This window comes from Rhineura floridana, chromosome 19 (assembly GCF_030035675.1).
Source record: "Rhineura floridana isolate rRhiFlo1 chromosome 19, rRhiFlo1.hap2, whole genome shotgun sequence".
Lineage (NCBI taxonomy): Eukaryota > Metazoa > Chordata > Lepidosauria > Squamata > Rhineuridae > Rhineura > Rhineura floridana.
This window is the reverse complement of record NC_084498.1, coordinates 8,957,909-8,970,371: the sequence shown is the minus strand read 5'-3', so window position 1 is coordinate 8,970,371 and position 12,463 is coordinate 8,957,909. Positions and strand designations below refer to the sequence as shown.

Here is a 12,463-nt window from a genome sequence, read left to right as displayed (position 1 = left end):
ACTGAATCCATCTCCCTATCAGATAGCATCCAAGAGTGATTAAGTTGCTCCTACAAAGAAGCATACAATTCAAATCCCACTGGGCCATAATACATTGTTTCTAAGTGCACTTTTAATGTTTTTCCTTTGTTCCCATGCTTTTCGTCCTTCCTTAAGCAAGGAACCAGCACCTACAGTTCCATCACTTCTTTGAATGTCCAAAAAGCCTTGCTCCCATTTACCTGAAGGAACAAAGCCTTCTAAGTGGCTTGACCCAACCAGAGGAAGCAGGAAGAACAACCTGCAGCAGTTGATGGAGAACCAACAGCTTTACACTCGTCACATATTCTGACAAAAGCAGGTTTATATGATATCCTTACCGCAGCAATTTGTCCTCCTGTAGTGCCACATTCCTTGCTATTTCAGGCACTGGAAATCCAAGATGTTCCATATACTTTGTTTCATTGATGATCTCCCGAAGCTTGGGAGAAAAGTTGACTGTAAAACGTGTCGTTTTCTCTCCTGTGTCCATCTCTTCAGTACGTGGGCTCTACAACCCAGGAAATCAGCCACCACAGAAAGGAGGACAGTGTGTCAAAACATAGCAACATAAGAAGCTGCCTTATAATGTGTCTGTGCTAGTCTTGGACCGAAATAAATGAATTGAAACTTATAATGTGTCAGACCCGTGATCCACCTAGCTGAGTACTGTCTGCACTGACCGGCAGTGGCTGTCCAAGGTTTTCAAGCAGGAGCCTGTCCCAGACCCACCTGGAGTTGCCTGGGATTGAACTTGGGAGCTTCTGAGTTTTACCACGCGCTATGGCCCTTTCCCAAACCAAAGGGTGGAAAGAAATGTTGCCAAAGTGATACAGAAATTTATGAAACTTAAAATTATTCTGTAAGGTCCATATCTTTCATAGGATATACAAATTGCTGGTACAAGAAAAACTTTATAACCACCTGCTCTTGGCTCTCTGGATTAGCCTGAATAATAGCTCCAGAAGGATGAACTTTAGCAAGGAGGGTTTTTTTCAATAGAATTGGGAGCTTATCTTCTGTGCTCTCTCTCCACTGGTCATATTTCAGATCTTCATATTCTTTCATCCTCTTTGCCACTTCAAGATATTTTTGTTTCACCTAAAATATACCAGGTCAAACAAGAGCACTCTTACTTCCAAGTTACTTATCTATTCATTTTTACTCATTTAAATTTTTTATAACTTGCTCTTCCCAGGCTATTGTCTGTAGGCACATAAGGCTAGCTCCCTGCTGAAGCCAAGCAGGGTCAGGTCTGGTCAGTGCCTGGATGGGAGACTGCTTGGGAACCATATGTAAGCCGCCTTGCATTTCTATTATGAAAAGAAAGGCAGGATATAAATGTAATAAATGAATAATAATAAATAAATAACTCTCAGAGCTGCTTACAAAAGAATTCTTAAAAAAACAAAAGTGGCCAAATTATTATGTAACTTCCCATCCCTAAACAAGATTCACTGAACCTCCCAGTCCATTGAAGTGCTAAGTTTCTGGTATGTACTAATGCTTCTTATTAACTAGTAACAAAACTCCAGTCCACCTCCTTTCCACGCTCACTAGCCAGCAGCTCCTCTACTTCCTGGAATCGAACAATGGTGTGCTTTATACGGTAGAAAAGAGTCCGTGCCCAGTAAATTGCTCCTGCCACTGGAGGGTGATTCTTGCACAAAGGTGGGTTGGCAAGGTTATTGACAAAGATGTTGTTAACTATCTCAACCTGTAAATTAAGAAAAAAACCAAATCCATATTATCTTACTACAAATAATACTTTGCTTCAGCATTATCAGCATCTATAGAAACTACATGTCAGATCACAACAAGGGTAAGGCTTCAGGCAGCCAGGTTCCAGGAAGTGAGGGAGCTGGCTGTCAATCCAAGCGGAGCTAGAAGCAGGTGCATGGTCCAAAACAGGTATGGGCAAGTCCCAGAGCAGCAAACAAAGATCAAGAGGGTCAAAGGCAGGTGGGTAGTCAAAGCCAGACAGGGATCAAGATGCAAGCCAACAATAAAGAAACAGGAGCAGTAACTTAAGATAGTGTCCTCAAATTCGAGACAAGTTGCTCAGATGGAAGTGCGAGGATTTATACAGCTTGGTGGGCAGGAACTGGTCCTTGTGATCAGCTGACAAAATGCAGGCTACAGCTGCAGCCTAGAGGGCACTCTCAGAGCATGGAGCTCACTCTGCCCAGTTTGCAGTGGCAGCTGAGCATCAGTGGTGCAGGAAGTAAGGTGCTAGAGCTAACTACTGGCAGTCCGTTTGAGACACCCTACCTTCCAGCACCTTCCAGTATATAACTTAGGCCTTAGGGATTCCAGAACCCTGTTTGCAAAACTGGCCATTGTCCATACACTTTCCCTGTAAAATCCCAAATTCACTGGAGGCCTTTTATGCACCAAGAATGAGCTTTCATGATTAAGAGGTATAGATATTTAGAAGGAAATCACTACCCTCAGAGGTTTTCATGCCATACTGCTGCTGTAGAGAAATTGCCTTGTCAGAGAATGCAAACCACCAATTACTGTTAGTGGGGAAAGGTGATTCTTCCCCTAGACAAAGGCCCAGAGCATTCCGATGGAGGTGTGGGTGGTTGCCCGACTGTCTTGGCACCTACTGAATTGTGTCTGTGTCATCTACAACAAGAAATACCACTCACTCACATACACTTATTACTAGTTTTTAAGAAATACTTCAATGTGATTTTTTAAAAATTAAGGGTGAATATTTCCCTGGGAAGAAAGCACTACGGGAAAGTGATTGCCACTGTTAATTATGGTATCAAGGCCAGTCTCACCACTAGGGCGAGTCCTTAAGACTGATACAGCTGAGGGAAAAAAGGCCTCAACATGTAAAGCAGGATGATGAATAAGAAGGGAGTCACTAGTCCCAGGAACTCCAGCATAAAACTATGAAGTGAGGTACTATTGTTTTCTTTCATAAAGGGCACCAAAATATCTAAAGAGACATGCCTGGAGAGACATACCTCTTTACAGTACTGTGCCAGAATGTCATTGAATTTCATCATCATCTGCTTATTGATGGCTTCGCGAGAGCGGATGTGTTTGAAGTTTAAGAGCATGTCGAAAGCAGCTTCTGCAGAACGAAGAGTCTTAAAAGACTCATCTATGAAGCTCTTTGCTTCTTTTTCTATATCCTAAAAAAGAAGTAAGCAAGTTAGAAATACACCAAATGATGATATTAAGGAGCATTCTCAATTATTAATGGCAAGCTACAATGCCATAGTAGATCCAAACTACCTTTTCAGAGATCACTGTATATGGGGACAGATGGGGTTTGTAGGTCAGACTCTTAATAGTCTGGAGTTCTAGCAAGAAGACTGAGGATCTAGCGAGCACCTACAGAAATACAAATCAAAGCTTCTCTGCTTACCACAACTTCCACCTTAAATTCATCCATGACTATCTTCCATTGAGTTGCACATCTGATGTTGAAAGGCTCAAAAGCCAAAACCTCCATAGGGCTGACAAGGCCATCAACTCTTCGCAAGACTTCATCAATGTGCTTTGGATCCCCGGTGACAGCTTTCAATTCAGGACCAAAGATGTTGTAAAACTCTTCCATAACCTATCAGATTAGAAAATAATTGATGTGTTAGTAGATATTATTTTTAGTGGCTTTTAATTTGTGGTTTAGTTTTCTTTTATTCCAGGAAAGGAGGGAGGGAACTGTTCTAATCTGAAAAGCCTGGTAAGAAATCCAGTAAGGTTGCAGTAAGGGATGGGACATGAAGCAGCTGACAAAAACTGTCTTAGTGCTGTGAAACTGTCACTTGAAGTGGCAAAGAAGCTGATTCAGCTGGTAGAAGAATGGCCCCTTAACACTGTATGAACCCGAAGTACAGGTGCAGGTCTAACTAGGCCTATACATGGTGCAAAAGAGACAGCCAAATGGACCTGTATTCAGCCTATGGGTGAAGGACAGTACTCTCCCATGTAAAGGAAAAAAAACGTGCTGCAAACAGAAACAAGTACATTAGGCCTAGGCTTTTTGCCTGTTGTGCTCACTTTCTATTTCCAGGGAGGGGTGTGTGTGTGCCTGAACTGTTTTTATTGATTTTTTTATCAAAAAAAATACAATGTGAGTAATGAAGATAAGGGAAACAAGGTGGGATAGGGAGAGGAATGCACAAGTATATTCACGACAACAATAAGGAAGTCAGATTAGAAGATAACAAAGACAATCAGACTATCTTGCATCTCTACCAGAGGCCGGCAAAGTAAGGATATCTTACCAAAATGAAATGTGCTTCAAGAAACAAGCCCTAACTAGACAGTTAAAAAAAATGGAAGCCAGTGTTCAATAGAACAAGCTCTGTGTGGTGTTGCAGGGAGTTCATAGAATACTAGAATACTAGAGTTCAAAGGGGCCTATAAGGCCATCAAGTGCAGCCCCCTGCTCAGTGCAGGAATCCAAATCAAAGCATTCCTGACAGATGGCTGTCTAGCTTTTTCATGTATCCCTGAATCCCTTGCCACCCTGGGCTCCTACTAGGAGAAAGGGCGGGATATAAATCTAATAATAATAATTATGTAGGGGAGTATTAAAAAATGTAATCCTCCACCTGCAGTCTGAATTGTCTTTATCATCTATCATTAGTTGACAGGACTTTGGTCAGTTCTCCTTGATGCTTCATTTAAGTGGCATTTTAAATTCCACAGGGCACACAGAGAGGAAATGAATGGAATTGCTCTGGCCCTAAAGATGAACAGGAAGCTTGTGCATGTTTGGAACTTTGTGTGTGCCTGGAAACTCCAGCACACATAAGAAGCCCTTGAATTGGGTTTAATAAATGATATAAACCCAATCCTATTCTTCAGTAATTCACACATGCTGTTACCTGCAATATGTAATAGAGGTCTTGACAGATTGAGGCCATGTAATCCGTTTTTTCAAATAAACGCTTCCTATCAAATTCCCATCGCGCATCTCTCCCTGAAGCTTCAATTTTGGCACGGATATCAAAATAAGACTCCTTCCAAATTTCAAGTGTCCGCTTGGCTTCTATCATTTTGATTTTTGCAAGCTGCCTATCTTCTCTGCGAGTCCATAAAAGAGTGTTAAGACAAATTCATCCAAAATGCAAACAGGAAAAAAAGGAAACACATCATGAAAGCTATATGTATTTAGAAGACCAATCTTTGGACCAGAAGAGTACAAAAGCAAAAAAAGGTATATTGTGCTCTGTACATGGACAACAGCATGTCCAACCGTTGGTTGTATCCAGTGTTAATTCTACTCAGAGCAGACTCATTGAAATCAGTGGACATTGCTAACTTAGGCTCTTTATTTTCAGTGGGTCTACTCTGAGTAGAATATAGTTGGATACAACTCCATGGTTAAGGCAGATGAGGGATGGAAGGAGGGATTTCCATCAGAAGGGGAGGAAGCACACATTCTTGAGGATGGCTCCTGATTAGCAGGGAGCCTATCTTGGCTCCCATCCAGAGAATCAGACTTGGGACTTTCAGCTCAATTATTGCCAAGGGCTTTAATCCGCAGGTTAGCATACAACTGCAACACAGGTCGGGCTACACCTAACAAGGTCTAAAATCACTACAAGCATTAAGCGGCATGGCTACTCAAGCAAAGATGTTGTCGCAACACTTGAAATGCCCTCTGAATCCCTTTAATAAAGGACAAGACAGGCACAACTACTTTCATGCTTGTACCACCGATGGCACGGCAGTAGTGACGGGGTGGGGGATGACTCTGCCAGATCCTCCTCCTGTCCCACCTCTGTCATTCCTTCCTGAGCTGAGGGTGGATCTGCTAAAGAAGGCAGGCTTGGCTGCTGATTGGCCACCAAAGGTGGTGTAATTGGAGGGGCCGACAGCCAACACCTTGGGGGAGGGGCTGTCAATGGGCAGACCAGTCCCACAGATCTCCCCAACATCCTCATCCATAGTGCCCAGGCCACTGGGCCCATCCTCTGGATCCCAAACCACCTCATCCTCAGACCAGTCTTGCCAAGAGTTCTCCACATGGTTCATGACAGAGCCAGCATTACAACTGCACTGGGCCTGGGTGAGCAAAGACTGTAGTAGTGCAAGGTCCTGGGAATAGGATGAATGCCACTCACACCTCATGCTTATTTTATAGATGGAAATGCCACATACTTGAACAAAGTCCGTAGATCCACGACCTTGCAGACCCTTGCTGAAATCTCCCATGCAATCCGTTCCATTAGAGGGATCATCCTCTCATCCTTGTTGTAGTGCCGTGAAATAATCCACACCATTCTCAAGGCATTCATCAGTGAAGGAATTGTATCCAAGACAATGTTGAAGCCAGTGCCATGTGTTAAATTCTTTTGAGTGGATAGCAAATATTATAAATAAAGGTTAGTATGAAGAAACAAGATGCATGCTTTCATGAGCATAAAAAGAGGTACAGCCCAAATGAAGAAAAGGAAAAACGATGAGGAATCCATGGTGGCGTCACTCAGGGCTCCAAACAGTTAAGGCCCTACTGAATTAAATAAACATTTCCAAGCTTTCATTTGCTTAGGGATACTGTTCAGAGAAGAGGAGCTATCAGTGTTTCACCTCCTACTGGATTTGAGTCTCTAATGCAGCCTTTCCCAACCAGTGTGCCTCCAAATGTTGTTGGACCACAATTCCTATCTCTCCTGACCATTGGCAATGCTGGCTGAGGCTGATGGGAGTTATGGTCCAACAACATCTGGAGGCACACTGGTTGGGAAAGGCTGCTCCAATGCTTTGGTCACTGGTTACAACCACTGCTCAGGGAGTGAGGAAGGCTCTACTAATGCATCAGAGGAATAGGGGGAAAGGTTGGGACCTTCAGTTGCATCTCCAGTATTGGCTTTTGAGAGGTGATAAGTAACATGGTTTGAAGGAGAAAGTCCTAGATTCAGTCCCTGTTATCTCCAATTAAAGTAACAGGGCTAGGAAAGACCACAGTCCGGGATCTGGAGAACAGCCATACTAGGCTAGATAGAACAAGGATTTGGCACTGTATAAGGCAGCTTCATATGCTCACCTCTCAGAAACTCTAGGATCTCTGGCCAGCTCCCTGCATCTATGCAGAGTGATGATTGTTATAAACAATTAATGGGTCCATATACTAGGGATACAGGCTAAGGCAAAGCCCCTGTCAGAAGGAGCTGCTGTTGCTCCTTGTGGATGCTGCAGCTATCATTATTGGCTGCATTTATACTTCACAATAAGCCACAAACCATGGCTTACTGTGCAGAACTGAATCATGCCTACTTCCCTCCTCCCTGCTAATACTTAGAGGCAGCAAACAGCAATCCCTGGCTTAGCATTACATCCAGACTAGGGATCATGGTTTGTTTTGTTACAAAGCATGATTGGTAAGCCAAGAGAATCATCATAGTTTACAGCAAAACGACCATACCCGGTTGGCACATAACACCAAGCCAGGGATCGTGGCTATTTCTTCCCAGCACTAGTGGAAGCAGAGAGAAGCAAAGCTGGCATGATTTGCCCATGTACGATAAACCATGGTTTTCTGTAGTATGCAAATGGGCCAACATGAGGTATTTTTAAAAGATACCAGTGTTCTTATACAGGTACTTCTTCATTTAACTCTGTGTCCAAGAGCAAATCTTTGGACATTGCTGGGCACGGCCCTGCCTGTACTGAAACTTACTTCTACAGCTAATAAAAACCTACCTTTAGGTGTCGTTCAAGAGTGGAAAGGAATCTCACATTATCAACTGCCTCCACGTGGTGCTTGCAGAGCTCATTTATGACTATCTGAAAACTTTCCACAATTCCAATGTTGGCAACAGTAAGCACTTGCAAGACCTTTTTGACTAATGGCAGTTTTATCTGCTCTGTGAGGGCACTCAAAGTAGCATTTCTCTCACGCCACAGGTCAATCTCTGCTAGCGGGCCGTTCCCCTGAGAGCAAAAGGTAGCAAAATGAGGCCACAAACTTTGGAATAAAGGCAGACACACCATACAATCTCTAAGGTAAGTTTATAGGGCTTTTCCCATGGACCATACGTTGCAACATTCTTGCATCCAGCAGGCAGTACACAGCGATGCTCACCTCAGTGATGCCCATCCAGTACAAAGCTATGAATATGATACAGCTACACAATATATACCGACCTGCTGAGTTTTGGTCATTCCATCTCAGAAACGAAAGGAAAAGGAAAAAAGAAAAGAACGAAAGAATGAACAAACAAACAAACATACAGCTGGAGAAGGTATAAATATGGTTCCTTATGTTTGGAATGCCCTCCCCAGGAAAGCCTGTTTGGAACCCTTGCTGGTATCATTTCTATTTTGCCAAACTTTTAAGAACTGCTAATATTAGTATTTTTAACCTGGAGCAGTTTTTATTTTTACTGTCTGAAAAGACTATTGCTGTTCGTTGTGTTAGTTTATAGACTTTATTTTACTGTTATCTATTTCTATTTGTATTTTTACTTTATCTTACTACTTGGTTAGCTACCCTAAGTTGCACAATATAAATTGTGTAAATGGATAAATAGATCTGTTGATAGCCATTAGCTATGAAAGCTAAACTGAATGTCTACATTTAGAAAGGAGCTTCAATCACTTACCACAAAGGTTTTTTCTGGTTTGGATTAACGAGGCATTCAGTAAGAAGAGTTAACTCCTCCTATTGCCCAGGATAGCACAGAAGGGACAGTTTGTCCTTATCGTAAACAGTGTTTCTTCATAGATGATAAGAGGTCTCCAAGTGGGTACTGTAGCTCCTCCTGTAGCTCAGAGACAGGAAACTGTTCAACTGACATTTAAGCTCCTCCTCTCCTGCTGAGGCTCGGTTCATTTCTTGTAAAGCTTCGGAATTCAGCCTCAGTTTAACATCAAACATAAAATGTAGAAAAAGAGCACAACCAAACTTGACAATAACTAAGAGCATTAGTAACATGGTCTACTGACCAACAGTCAACAAAACAGAAAAGTCATGGCACTCCTTGACTTTGCCCCTTCCACCAATGAAACATCTGCATGAGTGGGCCTTGGAGACCTCGTCATCCATGAAGAAACACCGTTTACAGTAAGGACAAACTGTCCCTTCTCTCATGGATGACAGAGGTCTCAAAGCGGGATGTACTACAGCTGCAGACCTAGGGTGGGGCAGATGTCGGCAGGACCTGTTGTAAAACCCTGCGGCCAAAGGAAGCCTCTGCTGAGGCATACAAACCAATTTTATAGTGTTTGGTAAAAGTATTCTGAGTGGACCATGTCGCTGCTCAACAGATATCTGTCAATGGAGCATTTGTGGAAAAAGCTGCTGAAGTAGCAGCAGACCTAGTAGAGTGTGCTGTAATATGTAAAGGAGATGGTAGTCGTAGTGTTTCATAAGCTAGTGAAATACAAGCCTTAATCCAACATGCCAGTGTTATGGAAGACAGTTGTTTTCCCATAGTGGCCGGATGAAAAGAAATAGTGAGTCAGAGCGTCTAAAAGACTGCGTCCTGGTAATATACACTTTTAATGCTCACCTAACATCTAAGGAGTGCCATGCCTTCTCCTTAGGGTGAGAAGATCAAAGATAGAATGAAGGTGTTGTCTCTGAAACACCGTGTTCACTTTAAGGATGAATGTTGGGTTAGTGCGCAATACCACTCTGTCCTTATGAAAGGTACATAGGTGCTTTTGGATGGACAGTGCATGCAGTTCTGACACTCTGCACACCGATGTTATGGCCACAAGGAAAGCTGTTTTAAGCGACATTATTCTCAGTGGTATGGAATTCAACGGCTCAAATGGAGGTTTCTGCAGTGCCACCAGAACTGTATGCAAGCTCCAGGTTGGAAACCGATGAACAACTGGTGGACTAAGACTAGTAGCCCCTTTAAGGAAATGCTTCAACCATGGATGCATCGTTATTGAGTCGAAGTCCCTGACTTGTAAGATGGATGATAAAGCTGAGAGCTGTCTCTTTAAAGTGTTAGGACGCATGCCCTTTTGAAGCCCTTCTTGCGGAAATAAAAATACGTCAGAAACCCCAGCCGATACTGGGTCGACTTCTTTTTTGCTACACCAAGAGCAAAACGCCGTCCACGTGGCCTGATAACTTCAAAGGGTTGATGGGTGCCTGGCGGCTAGGATAGTCATGACCGCCTCCGCCAGTATACTAGAATTCAACAGTTGAAAGCGTTCAATTTCCAGGCGGTTAGTTGAAGCCACTGGGGATTCAGATGCAACAGTGGACCTGGTGCAGCAGGTCTGGACGTGGTGGAAGATGAAGTGATGGTGATGTGGTCAACTGAATGATGTCTGAAAGCCAAGGGCGTCGTGGCCAGTATGGGGCCACTAACACCACCCTGGCTCTCTCTGACCGGATTTTCTTGAGAACCCTGGATAATAGAGGTGTGGGAGGAAAGGCAAAGTGTAGGCCCCTCGGCCAGGGAACTGCTAGGGCATCCACTTGTTCCACCTTGTGAGACAGGTAACGAGAGTAAAAATGTTGTTTCTGGTGATTGATCTCTGATGTGAACAGATCTATGCTGAAATTCCCAAACTTCGCCTGAAGGGAATTGAATACCTCTCTGTTGAGGGCCCACTCCCCCAGAAACAAGTGTTGTCGATTCAGCCAGTTGGCTGTCACATTTAATTTGCCCTGGATGTACTCCGCTCTGATTGAGGAGAAGTGCTGTTCCGCCCAGGAATGCATGTCCATGGTTTCCCTTTGTAGTGCCAGTGAGCGTGTGTCCCCTTGTTTGTTCAAGTGGGCCCAGGTTGTAGTGCTGTTGGTTTGAATCAAAACGTCTGGAAACTTGAGTGAGTGTAGAAAGTGTCTAACAGCCAGGTGCGTCACTCAAGCTCCAGCCAATTGATGCATTTGGTTGACTCTGACTGCAACCACTTGCCCTGTATATACTGGCCCTGACAGTGAGCTCCCCAAACTTTGAGACTCGCATCGGTGGTAATGAGAGAGCGAGGAGGATCGTACAGAGGAACACCCTTCCATAGATATGTCTCTGATTTCCATCAAAGCACAGAAGTTCTGACACTTCAGGTAATCCAGACGTAGCGGTGCTTGCAATGCGCAATGTCCTCCTGGTAGCGCAGTAACATCCATTGTAGTAGGTGCGAATGCAGACGAGCCCAAGGAATAATCCCTATGGCAGAAGCCATCATGCCCAACAATTTTGCCAACTTCATGACATCTGCTGATGTCGTGCGAGCCAACGACGTCGCCATTGCCTTGATTTTGTAAACCCTCTCCTGAGAGAGATAGATTGATGAACTGTGTCCAGCCATGCTCCCAGGTGCTGTAACTGCTGTGATGGAATTAGGTGGCTCTTCATGATGTTCACCAAGAAGCCATGGTTTTTTAAATGGGCTAACGTTATCTGGACGTCCTCCTGCGCCTGATGAAAAGACTTTGAGTGGATCAGGAGATCGTCCAGGTAAGGATATATGTGTAGTCCTCTTATTCGAAGGCTGGCCACCAACACCGCCATTACCTTGGTGAAGATTCTTGGAGCCAACCACAGACTAAAAGGCAAGGCTTTGAATTGGTAATGATCTCCATTGTAACAAAAGCGTAGCAGGCATCGGTGTGCTGTAAGAATTGGAATATGAAGGTATGCTTCCCTCAAGTCTATTGATGCTAGAAAATCCTGATGTTGCAGAGCTTCTTTGATGGATGTTATGGTCTCCATCCTGAACCTTTGCTGGATCATGAATCGATTGAGAAATTTGAGGTCAAGTACCACACGCCACGTTCCGTCTTTCTTCCCCACCAAGAAGACTGAGTAAAGCCCTGTGAAACGCTCGACAGAAGGAACTTCCTCTATTGCAGAAATGTTTAGTAGATGAGATATCTCGTTGGATACTGCTTGCTGCTTTACTACAGAGGTGGAGACTGGCGAAGGAAGGAACCTGGCAGGCAGATACTCCGACAGCTCTATCTTGTAACTGTCTTTTACTATTTTGAGTACCCAGTAGTCCTGAGTGGTCTCTTGCCAACGGTGGGAGAACTGACCGAGTCTTCCCCCTACTGGCGGAATCGGAATTGAGTCAGAAGCGTCTTTGGTTCTGGCACCCCTGTCTTCCTTGACTGTAAGCACCTCTGGAAGCAGGTTGCTGAGAGCGTTGCTGGAAGCGAGATCTGTTCCAAAAGGGACAACCAGTTCTGAAGTCTCTAGCTTGACCTGTGCTCTTGGAGCCACGAAAGGAATGGAACGAATGAGGCGAAGAGAAAGAACATCTGAATGAATGTCTGTCTTCCCGCCTTTGGAATGGCATCATCTTTTTCTTATCCCTTGTCTCCACCAGAACATCCTTCAGCGCTGCTTCACCAAACAGCTTTGCGCCCAAAAAAGGAACAGAAACCAAATTTGCCCGCAACAAAACATCCACTTCCCAGTGGTTCAGCCAAAGGTGTCTGCGAGCGACCATTGCTGGTGCCATGGCTCTGCAGGAGAACTGGATGGAATCCATGGTGGCA

The 12,463-nt window shown here is 44.0% G+C and overlaps 1 protein-coding gene across 4 annotated transcripts in view; it reads right to left on the bottom strand.

The window, feature by feature from the left end:
• DNAH10 (dynein axonemal heavy chain 10) overlaps positions 1-12,463 on the bottom strand; it is a 206,647-nt gene that overhangs the window by 174,495 nt on the left and 19,689 nt on the right. For 3 of the 4 annotated variants that reach the window (XM_061602405.1, XM_061602408.1, XM_061602407.1), the window contains 8 exons: positions 7,696-7,926; positions 6,154-6,344; positions 4,875-5,073; positions 3,407-3,601; positions 3,000-3,170; positions 1,559-1,735; positions 943-1,119; positions 360-529 (listed from right to left, as the gene is read on the bottom strand). In XM_061602405.1, the coding sequence (XP_061458389.1) occupies positions 360-529; positions 943-1,119; positions 1,559-1,735; positions 3,000-3,170; positions 3,407-3,601; positions 4,875-5,073; positions 6,154-6,344; positions 7,696-7,926 (1,511 nt within the window). Of the gene's footprint in view, positions 1-359; positions 530-942; positions 1,120-1,558; positions 1,736-2,999; positions 3,171-3,406; positions 3,602-4,874; positions 5,074-6,153; positions 6,345-7,695; positions 7,927-12,463 lie in introns of those variants that run through there. The other variant, XM_061602409.1, reaches the window with a different exon arrangement.